General features: G+C 45.3%; 1 protein-coding gene across 2 annotated transcripts in view; it reads right to left on the bottom strand.

The window, feature by feature from the left end:
• Positions 1–649: 649 nt before the first annotated feature.
• The window catches only part of nrp1a (neuropilin 1a), a 64311-nt gene continuing 46563 nt past the window's right edge, over positions 650–18397 (bottom strand). Inside the window, exons 9-18 of one of the 2 annotated variants that reach the window (XM_028569042.1) lie at positions 16424–16568; positions 12345–12676; positions 10464–10608; positions 8095–8184; positions 7468–7518; positions 5339–5482; positions 4954–5231; positions 4747–4843; positions 4268–4321; positions 650–3679 (exon numbers count right to left, since the gene is read on the bottom strand). In XM_028569042.1, the coding sequence (XP_028424843.1) occupies positions 3393–3679; positions 4268–4321; positions 4747–4843; positions 4954–5231; positions 5339–5482; positions 7468–7518; positions 8095–8184; positions 10464–10608; positions 12345–12676; positions 16424–16568 (1623 nt within the window). In that variant the 3' untranslated portion in view covers positions 650–3392. Of the gene's footprint in view, positions 3680–4267; positions 4322–4746; positions 4844–4953; positions 5232–5338; positions 5483–7467; positions 7519–8073; positions 8185–10463; positions 10609–12344; positions 12677–16423; positions 16569–18397 lie in introns of both variants that reach the window. The other variant, XM_028569041.1, reaches the window with a different exon arrangement.

Consider the following 18397-nt stretch of genomic DNA (forward strand, 5'->3'; position numbering starts at 1 on the left):
ACACGTTTGTCTCTGAAGTAAAGGCTGGACTACAATAGAGCTGTTTGGAGCAGTTTGTGAACAGTGTTTTCTGTTGGAGATGGTAAGTCCCTTTGGGGGGGGGACTTTGGGCTTTTTCACTTTGTAAACCTATAACCTGCACAAAAAAGATATATAACACAATAAAGGAAAGCGGAAAAGTCAAATAGCGTAATATGGAAAGCACTTTAATATAAACTATAAAACTAATTCCCATTCATATTCTCCTATATGCAAAGTCATTTCCTAATAATGCCCTGCCAATATAACACACCGATACTTTGGAGACTTTAGGATGTGGCCTTACCTCCTTAGATGAAAAACAAATCAGACTAAACCTAATTTCGGCTAATGATAGACCAACAAGGAAAGCAGATGAGCGACTGAGTGTAGCTTCTCATTAGTGGTCACGGTCAGTACCCGCCCTTTGCTTTATGCCATGATTTCCTCCGCTGTTTACTGCTGTCCTCACATTAGACACTTCACTTGAGCTTTTTCCATCTGCTCCGGGATCTGGGTATAAATATTCACCATTTATTACTTGGTGTCAGAGTAAATGAGATAATCAGTTGAATTTTCACTGCATAATTGCACCGTAATTGATAAATAAGCAAATAAATGATCAACATCCTTCACGTGAAGATGCCTTTTATTTTGTATCTTTTGGAAAGCTGTGAGACAAAGACTAGACATAACTTGTTTGCATCACGGTCTTGCTGTAATAGTGCTTTCACATTACTTTGATGCAAAAATAAAACAGATGTTGCTTCAAAGAGCTGCTGGCTAGTCCTTTACAGCACGGCTGTGATGTGCTGTACATCCGACTGGAATAGGAACAAAAAAGAGTTTTTAGAGTCCAGATCACAACACAAGTATTCCTTGGTTCTTTTTAAGGCCTTGCTGTTTATTCATTTTTTTTTCCTACAACAGCAAATTACAGAAGCAGTATTGAAAATAAAAGTCTCCTTTTCTTGTTTTTGTAAAAAACAAAACAAAATCTGCACAAAATTCGAATGACAGTACAAAACGAAGCGTTAATAAGCCATGTAAATGGAGGGGGGAGGGACATTACTGTTGGAAAAATCTTTTATGCCTTTTTCAATAATGAAAACATCTCAATATTTTTACATTTCAGAATTATATCACATAATCTGAAACTATATATATATATGTATATATATATAAAAAAGATGAAAGAAATTGACACGTGTTTTTTGTGTTTTTGACCTTCTTCTGTTGTTGTTCTTTTGCAAATGAACGCTATAAACACATAAACCTCTTAAATATATTTATCAGTGCAACATTGTTTGTTTGGATTCCACGCTACAGTATCCTTTTTCTCTAGTTTCAGCAGACCTGGCTGGAGCTACAGTCCTCCGCAGCTGTGAGCACAGTCAGGAAAAGGTGTAGAGGTTGAGACAACGCGAGGTCACATCTGAGAATGAACAAGCTGAATGTGTTCACCATGGCACGACACACAAAGCACACGGATGTAAAAGACGTCACCCTTCTCAGGATCAAAGTTTTTTGATTGTTTGATTGTGGTGCGGGAAAAAAAACACACCGAGTCCCAGTCCCAGTCCCAGTCCCAGGGGGCCCCTTGTGTCCTGATCCTGTCAATCTCACACATTGAGGTGATATTTGCACTTCTTTTGAGCTTAAAAAGAGATAGGAAAAAAAAAAAAAACCCGTCACACATTGCTCTGTCCTGTCATTCCCCCTCTTGATTTTCTCTCCGGGGGCTGTGAGAGGGCCAAGCAAGTAGTCAGTTCTTTAGTGAGCGATGACCATCGGTTGAACTGTGGTCTTCTAGTATTCTGTGTTTAAGTGAGAACCCCCTGTGAACAAATAGGAGGCAAACATCCTTTGGTAAAGCCACGGAGGGGAGGCCAGGTGACCTGATTCAGGTGACGCCACTCGATCCCCCCCTGCTGTACCAGTGTCCCGTCCTAATGACATCAGCTCTGACATCACAACGTTATGGCTGCTACACGTGAAACACGGATAAACTCTTTGCGGGCCGAAAGACCTTACGCTACAATACAGCAAGTGAACATTACAAACTGGTTTCATCATGAGACAAGTGTGTCCGGCTAAAGTAACGATAGCACCATTCTTCAGTTAGTGTGTTTACCCCTATTTTAGTATGCTCCTATCATAAGGGAATCAGTAACAAAGTGCATTCAAGCTGCATTGGCCAGTTAGGACTTCTTCAGTGAACAATCCACAGTGACGTTTGGTGGTGACAAGCTAGGCTAGGTCTTAGCTAAAGCAAAGCGACAATGATTGTTGTTGTTTTTTTTGTGTTACCGTTTGATTCATTCGACAAGTGGGTGTTTTTCGATGACAAATGGCTTGAATGCACATTGAAATCGCTTGTAGTATCACACAAATCTTACTCATCTGAGCAAAGTAATCTAAAATAAAAATAAAAAAACCATAACACTTCACCGTCCACAAAACAGTCAGAAGATTGTATTTACACACACACGAACCCATGAAAAAAGGGATACTGCAGCTTTTTTACTTTTTTACTTTCTTTAAAAAGGGCAATAAAATATATTAAAACGTATTTACAGTGTGTGTTTTTTGGGACAGAAAACAATTTTTTAAAAAAAGCGCTGTGACAGACTGTTATCCTGTTTTGCAGGTATTTATAACATAATGTGCCCCTGTTTCCTGTCATCATAACTTAAGCCAGGTACAGTAAAAAACACCCAGATATACAGAGGAGACCAACTGAAATGTACTAAAAGGCACTGTCAGAACCATACATTGCCATGAATGGGACCCTCACTTTAGAGTGACACCGGTCAAAGGGGAATGGGGGTACGTGTTTTAGGGTCATGGGTTATGGGCACACCCTGTACGCCACACCACAGGGCAAATCTACAGTTTTGCCGGATATGGTTCATTTAGGATTTTGATACGTCTCTTTCAAAAAACAGCCTTCGTGAACTGATAATTAAAAAAACATTTCTTTCCCAGAAAAAGATAAATACTTTAAACATTATTAATAAATTGGTCTCAACACCAGCATCCGATTGTAAAAATGAATGAAAATCAAAATAGAAAATTAAAATATCATCTAAATCATCTGTACATATTTTTTTCTTTTCTTCTGTATTTTATTTGTACACAGTGTCCCCTACTGGTAGGTTCTTTTTACTGCAGCTCCTGAGAAAAGCATGGATCAGTCCAAAACCTCCCATTGGTTCCTGAACCTGTCCCTCATCCAGCGAGTTGAGGGTGTTGGCAGTCCTTTGAGCCTGCCTACTCGTGGATATACGAGAGGATATGCCTACAGCCAGTCTTGTGCACGCTCTGCGAGCTCTGCACATCATACAGTCACACCAACGCATTGCAATCCCATCTCACGCCTCCGAATATGAGCTCTGTACATTGAGTTTGTCCTTCTTTAGCTTCACACCGTCCACTAGTTCAAAGTTATAGTTCTCCAGGGCTGATAAGTTCCTGTCCGACATGCCGCCTTGCGAGCAGGCGCAGTACAAGACCACGCCGCAGATGGCACCCAAGAAGACGCCCAGGGCGGACATGGCGATGATGGTGATGAGGATGGGGTTGAGCGTCTTCAGCATGTTGCCCGCTCCGCTGATCTGGTTGGTCTCCACAAAGTCTGGGTATTCAGTGATCTCTTCAACTGGAGTGGAGAGACAGAAGCAGAAGAGGAGAGTGAGATGTGAGGTATATAACATAACATAGTCTCGCTTTGCCAGACCTTCCTCCACAGCGCTACGGAGGAGGGTCTGGCTAGTGAACACAGCATTCCGGGACGGGAGAAAAAAGTGCTCTGGTTTATTGGTATTTCTTTAAACCAATCACAATCGTCATGGGCGACGCTAAGCACCGGACAAAGCCACGGTGCCGCTGCAAATTGGCCTCGGGGAGGAGTTTGTTTCGGTGGAACGTGTGTACGTTCAAAAGTAGTTTTAGTCGTGCAACAGAAAACTCAGATTGGACAGATAGTTTAGCTAGGTGTCCGGATTTACCCTGCAGAGATCTGAGGAGCAGTTAACCATATTCCTCAGAAATCCACTGGAGTTTAAAATTCCAACACAAAAAAAGCGTAAGGTAACCGACATCCGGTCGAAACGAGTGAAATCCGGAGGAATTTCCGGAGGCAACGGAGCAATCCCGGAAGTGGAATGTCGTGGATATAGACTAGACATAACATAATTATGGGGGTCTACGCTAACGCTAAATAAACCCTCCATGTGAAATGACTTACGGATTTCATTGAGGCGATCCTCTGGTAGCATCGGCTCAGTGGGTACGTCAGGATCTGTTCAAACAGAAATTTGAATGAAATCCAATGTCGAGAGAAAACTGTGCAACCATATTTCAGATTAGAGCTGGGCAATATATCGATATTATATCGATATTGTGATATGAGACTAGATATCGTCTTAGATTTGGAATATCGTAATATGGCATAAGGCTGCATTACAGTAACGTTATGTCATTTACTGAACTTCCCAGACTGTTGTAACTGTTGATTGATTGAACTGATTATTTATCAAAAATGTCATTGTGTAAATAGTTTGTGAAAGCACCAATAGTCAACATTACAATATCGTTATCGATATCGAGGTATTTGGTCAAAAATCGTGAGATATCGTGATATTTGATTTTCTCCATATCGCCCAGCCCTATTTCAGATCAAGAACTGAATGCAGGCATTATAACAATGAACACTAAAAGCCTCACCTTTACAATCCATCATGCTGAGTCCATTGAGAACCTTAATGTCATCCACAGCAATGTCCCCCCAGCTATTTCTCTCCACCACACCTTCGATCACCACCTTAAAATAAAGCAGTGACTTTTTGGCAACCTTTTCTTGAATGGCACAATAGAAAGAGCATGCGTGTAGTGGCAAATGCCCAAACAAGTCACAGACCAATTGTGATTTACCTGATAGGGTTTGTTGGTGCGGGGCACGAGGACACGCCCTTCCCTCCAGCGGTTGCCTTGGTGACCACTGATCGTCCACAGCAGGATGTCAGCCGGACCATCAACTGTCTGTTTGCGCTGTTTGATATGCAGTGTGCCAATGTGAGGCCCAAACATGTGGTACCAAAAGGACACACATAGGTCTGCGTCCGGGGAGCTGACCATGGGGCTGACCAGCCGAGCCACCTCCGTCTCTTGGGGACTTGTCGCTAAGGTGTAGATGAAGTTCCCTGATCCACCTGTTGGATAGAAGAACTCGTATCACTGACAAAAACTCATGTACTGCTTCAGGGGGTTGACCTTTACTTGTATGGCCCAATTAAGCGGTAGCCTACAGGGTCCTCACCTGTGTGGTCCATGTTAGGCCCAGTGTTGAGGGTGGGGGTGCCGCTTGACTGGATCTGCCACCTAGAGCCAGTGTCATCTGATGTCCAGCTGCAGAAGGAAGGGTCACTGGCCCAGCCGAAGTCGCAGGCAAACCACAGAAAATCTGCAAATGACAAAAGGTCAAGATCATGTGTCAGGAGATTACATTTCATCCTGCTCCTATCCTCCATTACAAAAGGAGAAATTGCAAAGAACGAAAAATGACCTGGGAGCCTGTCATGATATGACTGCAGGCTACACTTTGGGGCTTCATTCACTCAGCCATATCAGCTACAAGCACTAGAGGGCAGCAAAGAACTGTGGGCCGTAAGCTTGGACTCCCAAAGCTGGGGGAGATAAACACAGCTAACTCAGGAGAGAGAAACAGGCCGGGACAGTTATGGCTCTAACATGAGAAAAGAGCGAGCCGACAGCATAGACGTCATGTAGACTTTATTTCTTGGCTACAGTTAATGATCTCTTATAATGAATGTAACAGGGTATATAAAAGAAGTACAGAGGGACTCTAAGAACAGGCACAGCAAAAAGATAGGGACAGGGGGAGAGGAAGATGAGGTCTGGACATGGTGTCCAGTTGAGAAAGCAACATTCATTGCAAGCCGCAGGGAGCTCAGGATTTTAATGAGAGCAGGGACTTGAGGTTTGAAGACAGCTATGGTAACAGTGCCGGGGCCCCATTTCAACAATGCAATCCCCCATGGACACTCGCCGTGCTGAAGGAGCCTCAGTAGAGGCACGGAAATGTGTGGGAGCTCAGTCTTTAGTGTTTTTAAAATTGGATAAAGAAAGACTTCTAAGGAACACAAGGGAGCGAATTGTTTGGGATGTCAGCCACGGCCTTAAACTCCTGCATGAGATGCCTTTAGAGATACAGGGAGGCCGCTCTCCAAATGACAGAATATATGAGCCAATATTCCCTTTAATAATGGGAAGGTTTTAACTAGCTTCCACAGGCAACGACTCTATTTACCCATTAAACACAAAGGATGGAATTCCCATGTGGAACCGCATTTCAGACGCCAAGCCACTTTTTTTCGTCGAGACATCTCATTCCCAAATAAAATGGCTTTGGCTTTTTTTTTTTTTTATTCTTGGGAGGCTTCGACTAAGGCTACCAACAAGCTCTGGATAAGATGAGCAGCCACATGACTCACTTGGCCATGCGATGGAAATAAAAAGAGACTTTTTCTTGCCGAATGCCAACGGAAACTACAACCTCTGAGATTAGAGTGCACGACACGCCCACACCCAAAAAGAAACGGACACACACAAATACTCAGAACTCAGATTAGCATGCAAGGTTTGAGACTCTTGAAATGAAAAGTCAGACTGATGAGTGTTTACCCACAGAAATAAAGTCACGTTCATACACACAGACACACACCTGCAGCCTCAGCTCTCATCTACTGTATTGTAGCTGGTGACCCAGCAGACTGCAGACGGACCACAGAGCCAGCTGATAGAGTGAAGGGGGCTGGGTGGAGCCTATGGCCCATTAGCCAAGGTCAGACTGGGGCACAGCCTCTCAGCTGGCTGCTGCCTCATCAACCTGCTACAGGAAACAGCACTCTGTGTGTGTGTCTGTACCCCCCATTTTCTGTGGTCATTTGCATTGTGCTTCCCTGTTTTTGTGTGTATGTGTATGTGTGTGTGTGTGTGTGTGTGTGTGTGTGTGTGTGTGTGTGTGTGTGTGTGTGTGTGTGTGTGTGTGTGCATGCGTGCGTGTGTGTGTGTGTGTGTGTGTTTTAGTGTTGCGGCAGTGTCGGCCCAGTGATTAGTGATTATGCTGAGAAGGCAGCAACAGAGCACCAGTGCTAATCATCAGCTAGCCCTGCATCACACAACCTCCCTCACCCTGTCAGCAGGAGCCTCTCTGGGCCATATCATCAGCTTTAATAACAGACACACATCAGAGGAGAGAGGCCACCTTGAGCTGGCAATTATTAGCTATGGTAGGCTTCTTGATAATTCTATGGTAATGAATTCAAAAAAAACCTTGAGCAGTTAAATATTTACTCATCACATCCAGCGCTTAGTATGATGTGGAATCATTGATGGGAGAGAAAAATATATCACGTTTTGGCTCACCTGGGATTGTATCCACTTCAGCAGTAGTGGTCTCTGGCATCGTGGTAACCCCTGTCACAACACAGCACGAGACATTAGCAAGGTTAGCCTAGCCTGGCAAGAGTTAGGTTCCTTTTTAAATAGCTGCACTCATGCACTAAATGTATCCATGCTAGCAAATCTATCTAATCAACACATGCCTTGTCTTTCTCTTCATTCTTATAGGTGCATTGTCTCGGTATTTCTACCACGACACACTTATGTAATACTTTTGGAACACGTGACTAAGACGCTGCCATGCTCATCATTGGAGACTGCTGGTTAATGGGGAGTAAAGGCAGAAGTGCAGGCTCAGAGCGCTACTGGGTTAGTGGGAAATGAGGCCAAGAGAAGTTAGTGGGAAAGAAGGTGGGTGCATGCATGCGCGCTTGCAAGTGTGCACAGTTAAGTGTGCACAGTTAAGTGTGCACAGTTAAGTGGCAGATTAGCTGCGGTAATCTAACAGAAAGAGGTGAAGCTGGGAAAGTGGAGTGGATTGAGTGTGAGCCATGGCAGACGGAAGGGCAAGAGGGGGTCAGGTTTTTTTTTTTTTTTTTTTTTTCAGTCTCATGAGGGCGATGTTAGCACCTGTCACATCGTAGTCATCACCTGTGCCGCTGTGGCAGCTCGCCTGGTCGTCGTCACACTCGTCCGACGGGGTAGTGCTAGGGACTAGCGTGGTAGGCGGGAGCGTTGGAGCTGTAAAGATGGAGAAGAAGAGAGACAGCAGACAACATACATTAGATTTGGAGTCAAACATGGAAAATGCCTTTCTGATCTGGTTCACATTTAAACATTTTAACCAAACCTTTGATTTATGCTTTTCCTTATTATTCAGCGAAGGTTCGCTGATGTGGTCCATCAGCTATTGCAGGACATTACATTCCTGTTGTTTGGTCTAATCTATGTCGGATCCCGTTCTCAGCTTAAATGTTACACAGAGATAAAGAGGAAATATGCTGCAGGACTTGAAATCACATTACATTCATTGGGCAGACACTTGTCCAAAGTGCATTTCAACATGATGGGGACTGGAAGCGAATATGTCTCAGATAACCAAACACTAAAAGTGTGTTCAGACTGCCAGAATAAAGGTACTTTAGAGGTAAGGAGTGCTAGCATGGGGTGTAGATGTTGTCCGAAAATGTGGGTTTTCATAGCTAAAATAGAAAATAGAAAAGAAGCCAAGAAACACTGAAATATGTATTCGGAAGCTCAGCATGTTTTCCCCACAGTTACACACTCTGCTTCAATTAAGGCCTGAGCTATTAGAATCCTTCCTTTTATCATGCTGTGGAGGTGTGGGCGTATAAATAAAGTTGAAGCTAAAGCATGGTGCTTAGGACTTAGGCGGTCGAAACTATAAAGATGCAAAAACAGGGCTTGTTATTGGCTATAGGCAGGGCCCCTGGCTGACATAGTGGCCTATCATTACAGCCCCGCCACACTTGGATGTGGGCATGGCCGTAGATTGCCTCCACGTTCCGCTGCTGCACAGCCGTGCTGCGGTGTGTGTGCATTTGTGTGCGTTTACACTGGCTGAGTAACGAGAGAGAGAGAGAGAGAGAGAGAAACAGATAGAGGGAAAACTGCCTGAAAAATGTATATATACTGTACAGTATCTGTGTGTGTGTGGGAGCCAGTGCTCTCGCTCTCTCCCTCTGCTGGATGAAATATGAGGCAGATCAGCCCCTGTCAGATTCAGGGTGGGGGAGGTCGGGGATGGGGTCAACACTGCGTCAGGGGAGCCTCTCACGGAAATGAGGATTTAGCCCTCCCGCTATGGCTTGCTACACACATAACTGTACACACATGCTTGTACACACTTCTACAAGCACCTGTGTATGTGCCTGATTGTGTATACATGCCTGTAACCACATATTTGGCAGGGTGATTGCGGTTGCTTCGTGTGTGTATACATCTGTGTGAGTATGTGTGTGTTTGGAATTAACATTGAAAACAAGCATTATCATCTGACTAAAGCTCCCGGTGGGAGTCCATGAGGCTTACAACGGAATGGGCCTCCCTGAAATCCAATATGTAAATCCACTTAGGGCTAGCGCGCTACACACTCTTATATCGCTGAGCTGTTTCTATGCTACATCAGCTTTGAGAGAGACAGATAGAGAGCTGGAAAAAAAAATAGGGGTCGTTTTAAAGATAGCAAAGTGTGTGCGGAAGAAAGACATGCAGAGGTTGGGAAAAGTGCGATGGGGGCCAGGCTGCAATAATCCTACTGGGCCAGGTGGGCTTTCATTTGATCCCCTCTAGAAGTGGCTAGCTATGGGGGCAGCTTTGATGTAACAGGAAGACAAGACAACTGTCCCTTGTAGGGATAAAGAGCAGGAGCTGGGCAGCTGTGGGCTCAACACAGGGAGCCCCCACATCTTTAAATAACCCCGATTGTGTCAAAGACATGAAGCGCGAGCTACTTACAGCCATGTCATTAGCTAGGATGATAGATGGCACACCTGTGAAAGACCACACTGAGTGTAGGTGTTGAGTTAGGTTGTCATCGTGGGTAGACAATTAGTAATCTGTCTAAACCAGGAGTGAAAATGTCATTGCCTTGGTCAAAAACATTACCACAGTTGGAAATGTAATCAACATACGGGAAAAAGGTTTCACTCTAGTAACTTTGCCACCATAGGTAGAAATGTTACTGGTAGAGGGATCAGCACTACATGTAGAAATGTCACCACCATTAGAAATAACATTGCTTCTTAAAAAGAACTGCCTATAACCCATCCTAATTATAAGGATTGGAGGGCAGCTGTACATAACGCATCCAGGGAGCAACTTGGGGTTTCGGTGTCTTGCTCAGGGACACTTTGACGTGTGGCCGGAGGAGCCTGGGATCAAACTGCCAATCTTCAGTGGTTGAGGGGGGCGACCACTCTACCCCTGAGCCACGAGCCACCCCAAGCCACCCACATTGCAAGACAATACCATCGATTTGAATAGAAGTTCCAGTTCACCTTCAATCTCGCAGCCCAGGAGCTCAAGTCGCAGGCCCATGCCAGCAGGAGTGGCCCTCTCTGGGTAAATCCTGATGAAACGAGTCAGCAGGGCTTCCACCGTCCTCAGCTCAGGAGTGTCGTAGTTGCTGTTCCCTTCGAATATCTAGCATGGGAAAAGGAGAGAAGGGGAAAGGAAGAGGGGCAGAGATGAGAAAAGAGTGAGTGGAAAAAACACAATATTGCTAATAAAGTCACAGCTGGGTATTTTTTTTTTTTTTGGACTGATCCAGCTCTTCAAACGCAGATGCCCCGAGGCACACTTCTGAAAACCAGATGTGGGGTGTACCAGCGTGTGCCGGGTACGTGGTAAAAAGAAACCGAAGATGACCAGATCTCTCTCTCTCATCTTGCTGACATCTGAAGCACAGCTACGGCGCAGGCAAGTGAAGCAGGGAACCAGTGGCAAAGATAGCACGACACACACCTCTGTCAAAAGGCGACTTTCGGCTCCTTCAACTCTGCCTCAGATCCTCCTCAAGCTAAAGAAATACATGATGAAAAAGAGGAGGACGTGGGATGCAAGAGTAGCAAGCAGAGGAGGAGATAGAGGACTGATGGAAGTGGATTACTGGCTGTGATCACGTGAAGGAGCCCGGTGCACCTTAGATGCTGGGGACCTCTCAGGCGAGAGGAGAGAGGCAGCTAACTAGGACAGCGGGGTGGGGGTGGGGGGATATGGATCCTCCTCACTCCCTCCATAAATCAACCATCAACCCATCTGGATCAGATTTATGCCCTGTCAGGGATGCTTGTAATTGGGGACGGGCTGTTGCAGCTCTTCTCGGAGGTGTGTGCGATTGTGTATGTGCTCGTATATACGGTATAGATATAATACATTCTTTGTGTGTAAGCGTGGGAATGCATTGGGCAACAAAGTTGGCGTGTGTCTTCTGTGCGTGCGGTGACCCCGGCAGATAAATCTTGGGTCACTTTTCTATGTTGCACGTTCTTTCCTCTCTTGTCCTCCTCTCTTCCCTCTGTTTTCCCCTGGCTCCCTTCTACCCTGGAGAGGTTTCACTATCCATTGAAAGGGTTGAACGGTGTGTGTGTGTGTGTGTGTGTGTGTGTGTGTGTGTGTGTGTGTGTGTGTGTGTGTGTGTGTGTCGTGCAGAATACAAAGCAGGAAGAGAGAACTGGGAAAAGGCTCTGAGAGACTTGAGATGCTTATCCTAATGTGATTCAAAGCACTGCTGAAATTGACTCAACGGCAACTCCTGAATGACTCACAACTGCCAGGCACAACGCTCCGGTGAAAATTGACTGATTGAATGTGTCATAATCGGCATCAATGCTCTCATGTATCTGAGAGACATTTTTAGGAGCATTTATTTAAATCCTTTCCCACAATGCTGAAGGTTTAAAAAACCTATATCTTTTGGATTGTGTTAGAAATCAAACCAATTCCGAGAACTTCAACCTCGACCTAAAGAACTCATTAAAGGGATACGCCACCGTTTGTTGAAATAGGGCTTATCACGGTCTACCCTGGCTGTAGATAGGTGGGCCAACGCATTTTTTTGTCTCAGTGCAAGTAATTCGTTTTTTTTGTCTTTTGTTGGCTCACTTTGACTCACAACATGCTAACCGGCAACATAGGATTCCATTCACTACACTAAGCTAACTAGCGGCGGCGCTGCCGGTATTTCACCGGACTAAAACGAAGCATGCACAAAAAATGCGTTGGCCCACCTATCTACAGCTAGGGTAACAAATGGTGGCGTATCCCTTTAAGGGTTCTTTGGTTAGGGTTATGCTTCTGATGTGTAAGCAAAACTGAGCCAATGTCCCAGTCCATTGTAGCACCTGATTAACAGAAGCCACGTCAAGACAAACGCTCACCTGTGGCTTGGTCCCGCCGGCGTCCGACACCATCCTCCAGTCGGAGCCGTTGTTGCTGTAGCCGAGGCGAAACTTCTTCATGAAGACTTTGTTCTCGCGGTGCTTCCCCCCCTGGATGATCAACCCCTTCACCAGCTTATCCTCGCCAAGATCCACCTGGAGCCATTCGCTGGTGAAGGGCTGGGGCTGGGGCAGCAGCGTCCACCCGGTCCTGCTGGTCAGCAGGCGGGCGTTCTCCGGCACCCAGCTCCGGTCCGTATGGGAGGATGCGGTGATCTGGTTGTCGGCGATCAAACCTGATACCATGCCCAGCATGCCCAAGCACGGGTACTCTGAAAGACCAAGAAGGGAAAGCAAAAAGGTGCTTAGCTGTTTGCTAATTTGATACAAACTGATGAAAACCTTCAGAGCTGACGAACGAAAGACTTGATCCATATCCAAAAGCTTGATGTTCAACATCATTAACCGATGCCACAAGCCTAGCTTGAGTATGAGGCTCAAATGGAGGGGCAACGGAGATAGTGAAAGTCAAAGTGAGGAGGACAATTCCCCATACTCTGTGTGATGTTGCTGTGATCTCTCCCTCTATTGTATTTCTCTCTGTCTGCAGATCTCATGCATACTAATTGCTCTGCCTGAAGCGGTTGTCTCCAGGCAGCCAATTAAAACCCTCCACCCGGTTGGTGCTTCGACGTCCTGCATTCTGGGAGTGCTGTTCCTTTTCATCTCCCTCATCCAGCCGCACCTCCCTCTATAGGCTCACATACACTGACACACAAAACCCGTTCTCTTTGTGTTTTATCTGCTGCTGCACTCATCTACCTTCTGCGCCACAGCTGTCAACATCTGTGGGACTGGGTCTTTTAACACCTCGTTGTTTCCTGTCCACATTTTCAAACTTTCTTCTCATCCTTTTATTCTACCCCTCTGATCTTACCCTATTCTAAGTCTCTGTAGGTGTCTTTGAATATGTTTCTCATTCGTTTCAAAAGGGAGACAGCTGTTTTCACATTTTTTTTCTGTCTCTTTTTTTTCATAATACCATCCCTCCATATCAAAAGCTGAACAGGACAGCAACCTGTTGCTGCAGCTCGGAAGCATTGTCATGTTTAAATCTGAATTTCTTAACTTTCCACATGTTGTCCCCTTCATACGAGTACAAAGATACCCAGTGCCATGCTTTTTAAGTTGTTGCTGGTATCAAATGTTATGGATTGTTTAGGAATGACAACATTTCTACTGGCACTGTGAACCAGAATAGATCCAACCTAACCTGATAAACATTTCTAATTAGCAAAAATAGATTTTTTGAGCAACAGTGCCAGTTTTTGTGTTTAACCCACTCTCCTCCCACATAAAAGAAACAACAAATATGTATTTTTTTTTTTATGTTAGACTCTCGCTTTGAATTTTGACATTACGTTTTCAAGGATTTATTACACTGTTGGAATTTTGAAAGTAGTGAAGTTATGGCCTGAAGTGAATTGTGCCCAGCATTCTTTTTGAAAATGACCACATGACCAAAAAGATTCCATTCAAATCTATAGATACATATATTATTTGCTCCTCTTCATGCAACATTTAGTAGTACTAGCAATCTGTAAAACCTCCTAGTTCTTGTGTCTCGCGGGTGTAGCATTGGGTTTCGAAGCCAAAAGTAGAGCTCACAAAAGTTTCTCCATGATATAATCACCACTAGAGTTGTGACAGCAGCTTGTATTAGCGCTACATCTCCCTTTCTGTCTCTTCCTAACACTTAATCCCAAGACACTGAGTCAGGGACCTATGGTGAGCAATAACATATTTACTATCTGGCTCCCACAGAGGGATAAATCTAGACATTATTACATCTTCTGTGTGTCTGTATGAGACAAAGCGCGCACTGTACTGCTGCAGGACTCAATAGCATAGCTGTATCTGGGGCAAAAAAGCACAAAGACTTGGGAAAACAAGGCCTCATTCAGACTTCTCTCCCTGGTTATCTAAAACCGCTCCTATGCAGACCCGTGAGACAAATCTCTGGTCCTGCTCTATAGAAAACCGAGGCTCAAGGAACAAACGCTGGCGGTGCGGAAGCCTCTTGACTGTTTTCGTGGGTTTCTCGACCTTCTTTCTTTCGTCTTCGGCCAAGATCTGTCTGAAACTGATCACAGCCTCTGGTAGAGCTAAGCTAAGGCACTGCACACTGATCGCCCTTTGAAGTGGAAGGATATGAGGGGAAGGTACACTGTATGTGCGTGATTGTGTGTTTGTGTGTCTGATCTGAGTTTAGACACTTGGGTGAACTCGCCGGCTCATCTGGAGCTCTTAATTGACTTCAGCTGCAATCACAGACGCTTCACAGATGACATGCATGCAATGACACACCCAGAGGAACAAATGTGTGTGTGTGTGTGTGTGTGTGTGTGTTTGTGGACTGCAAGCGTGTATATGGTGATACATGGTGGTGTGGGCATTTAGGGTTTGGGTGGAGCATCAGTGGTTCATCAGAGATATTTATACACCATGGCATATTTACAAACAACAGGGTGGTGGATCTTTTTATTAATGAGCAGCTATTTGCATCAGCAGGGGCACGCGACCATGATGATTTAGGGAAAAACATCTTGCAACATTCTGGGGTACACCTCCTCCTCTAATCTGATGCCTGAATTATGGTCTTGACATCTAGAGCGGAAGTTAGAAAAAAATGAACTTTAGAATAGTTTTATATAGCTCACACTTTTGTGCACATACTTTTCAGGAGAAGTGGAGATGCACTAAAAAGTTCATATTTCTTTCAACAAAAGTTCCTGCAGTTATCATAACTCAAGGTAGAACGGAGTGAGTCATCGAGTTTATGCAGCCCTCAAGAGCCTTTTCGCAGTTTCTCTCTCTCTCTCCGACAGCGCTGCTAGCCTGCAGTGGAGCTGGCAGTGACTTCACAGCACCCAGGGGTGCTGACGTCCTTACGGAGGCCCTGCGGTGACTTCAGTTCTGTGATCTGTTTACGCTCTGTGCAGTGGTCTGGTTGCACGCCCGAAACACACGCCCCAGCTGTAACCCTGCTGTACCCACAGTGCCCTCTGCTATTACATGAACAGCCACACATATGTAATGCATAACTGCATAACGACACACACACACACACACACACACACACACACACACACACACACACACACACACACACACACACACACATACACACGCACACGCACACACACACACACACACACAGAGAGAACACTCGCACACTATGTGAGCACATTTGGCTGGTTACAACTAATCCGGACCCTAACTGTAATCCAAGGCTTAACGCTGAACTAACAAAACTGACAACAAATGGCCCTTTTTTTCCCTGTCCTTGTAAGATACGCTCCCTATTCAAGCCTGTCCAAGTACAGAAGAACAAACCACACAGGCAAGCACTAATTAACATTCAATACACATGCTCATAAACCCATAGAGATGCAGACAGATGTGCTAAAACCATATGAAAGTGAGAGACACACACACACACACGCCCCACTTATTACAACAGCATTGACAAAAAAGCAAAGATGAGATGAGCTTTTCCAAAAAAAATCAAAGCTCTCTAAGCAAAAGACAGACTAGTGTCTAAGGAGGAGGGTTGGGACCATATAGATTCCACCCATCTCCATCTCTTTCTGTCTGCCAGCTGTTGGCTCCATTTATATTGAATGAGGTACATCTAAACATGGGGTAACATAAATAGGTAATCCTCCTTCCTGTGCCACTCCTCTATTATGCAGCAGCTAACTTTAGCCTTAGAGCAGAACTCTCACAGAGATAGAGCTTCATCTCACACCTGGCAGAAGTAAGGTGTTTATGCAACCGGGGCCACAGTGGTATGTTGCAACAAGAAGGGAGCGAAACTAACAGCAGGGCATGTGCAGAAATCCTAAATCGAGTCGGTGGCATCATCTGATCATTGCATTTGAAACTGTATCTAGTTAGAATATATGCAGTGTAATGTAGAGTTGTGTGTTTTCAGTGGCAGCTGTGAGCAAATATAAAGCTGAGATGTGTGTGTGTGTGTGTGTGTGTGTGTCCCTTGGGATCTCAGCAGTACCAACCTGATATCTTACATCCATACACCTCGAAGCGCAGTGCGATGCCTGTTTCCCAGGTAACGGGACGGATCCGGACGAAGCGCGTCAGCGTGGGTTTGGGCAGCATCGTCTTGGCAACGTCTGTCGGGTTGGTGTTGCCTTGGAAAACCTGTGATAGCGGCGGAAGGAGAGTCAGTTATTGACATGTTGAATTGAGATGCCGGTTGGAAATTTGTCTGAGATCTTGGCTGCATTGAATCAGGAAAAGGAGAGCGAAGTCAGGGAAAGGTTGTCATTCAGTGAGATTAAGATGCAGTGAAACGGCAGCAGCTGAATGATCGGTCATATTTTGTACTGAGTCAAGGTGCATTAGGTAGTGTTGGAAAATCTAAATGACACATGGTGCTATGCTATGTACGACTGACTAAACCGACCCCTGAAATTGCCCTGGCGCTTCGTCTTGCGCCACATGCAGCGGCCCAAACAGGCCGTGGGCTGTGACTGTGAAACCTAAGACTGTATGTGTAACACTGACAAGACCATATTGGTTCAAGATGCCCTTTTTCTGTCCTCTAGTTCCAGATTTGGTGGAGGTTTTACTGCAGTGTCTTGTTTAAAGGTCAAAGATGCCACTGTTCTCCCCTGGGGTCGGTTGACAGTTTACTAGCACCATACCAAGAGGCCGACCACCCAGCAAAACAACTCCCCCACAGTCCGTCACAGTTCATTCTGGGTAATTGAATCACACCGGTGAACATGTGACCTTCTGACCCGCCCACGGAGTAGCTGTGAGGCAGAGAGGAATCCAGCTGAGAGGAGCAGGATGGACACACTAGTTAGATAGCTACTAGATAGAAAGGATCTAGGGTGAACTAAAACAACACCAGCGCTGATCCATTAGTCCATACAGCCTGACTCTGCGGCCCCAGTCCCTGAGCAATACCTGTCAACCACGTCACTATGGGACTGCAACAAAGTCATCCACTCTCTTAAATGTCACGCCGAGTCTCCTCTCCACTCGCTAACCGTAAAGTGGCTTTTTCCAGAGCTAAGAGGCCAAACTGCAGGCTCAGCATGTAGCAAATGGCGCCCCTCCGCACAAAAGCACTTTAGAGTCCGGAAAAATACAGGCCGGGCCTGTGTACTTCGGGGAGACTATAAAATAATCAGGCCCGGGGATATGTGTATACAGCAGCACAAACACTTGTTTGGATGCTCTGTTGCTGTCGAGAACTTTTTTTTGTTTTGTTTTTTCACTTGCGGCCTTGCAGTCTTTCACTCAAAAAATGCCTCGGTGGTATTTACATGTCACACTGACACACACATGCACCTCTGAAGACCCACAGTGGACGGGGTGTTTGCCTCCAGATGGACAAAACCTGGTCTGAAACGGCAATCGATGGTTACAGCGTGTGACGCTCCGGTCAAGAATGCCTTCCCTCCTCTTCTTCTTTTCCTTTCTCTCCTGGATGCTCCTCTAACAGCTGCTCAAACATGACGGGCTTTATCCCTATCCCCTTTAACTCTTGTTTGTCAAGTCTTTTGTCATCCCTGTCTTTTCTTCCGTCAAGTTGACGGGTGCCTGACACAAAACAGAGACTACATTCCTTACGTTATCCTTTCTATAGCTACTGCGGTGCCGCATTAGCACCGCAGTCTGTGCTGGAAAATACCATCCACTTACAGTATATACTGTAGACGGTGGGTATATTACCATACAGAGGAAAGTGTATAATTGTACCTTGGGAGACAGACACTCAAGTACATATGGCTGGGTATTCCCCCTTTTGTTGAGTTCAAAGGCAACTTGGAATAGACCACAATTCAAGTCAGCTGGCTGCTTTTTAGAGACAGGATATTTCGAGTGCGGTGCATGCGCAGCAGTGGCTTTTATGACGCAGTCACCGGTCAGGCAGATGTAAAAAATTAACCATTATCTAGTCTGAGATGATAGTCTCACGCAGAGCTCAGGGATGCAAAAGTATCTCGAAAAGTTCT

The sequence above is a fragment of the Perca flavescens genome, chromosome 22 (genome assembly GCF_004354835.1).
Source record: "Perca flavescens isolate YP-PL-M2 chromosome 22, PFLA_1.0, whole genome shotgun sequence".
NCBI lineage: Eukaryota > Metazoa > Chordata > Actinopteri > Perciformes > Percidae > Perca > Perca flavescens.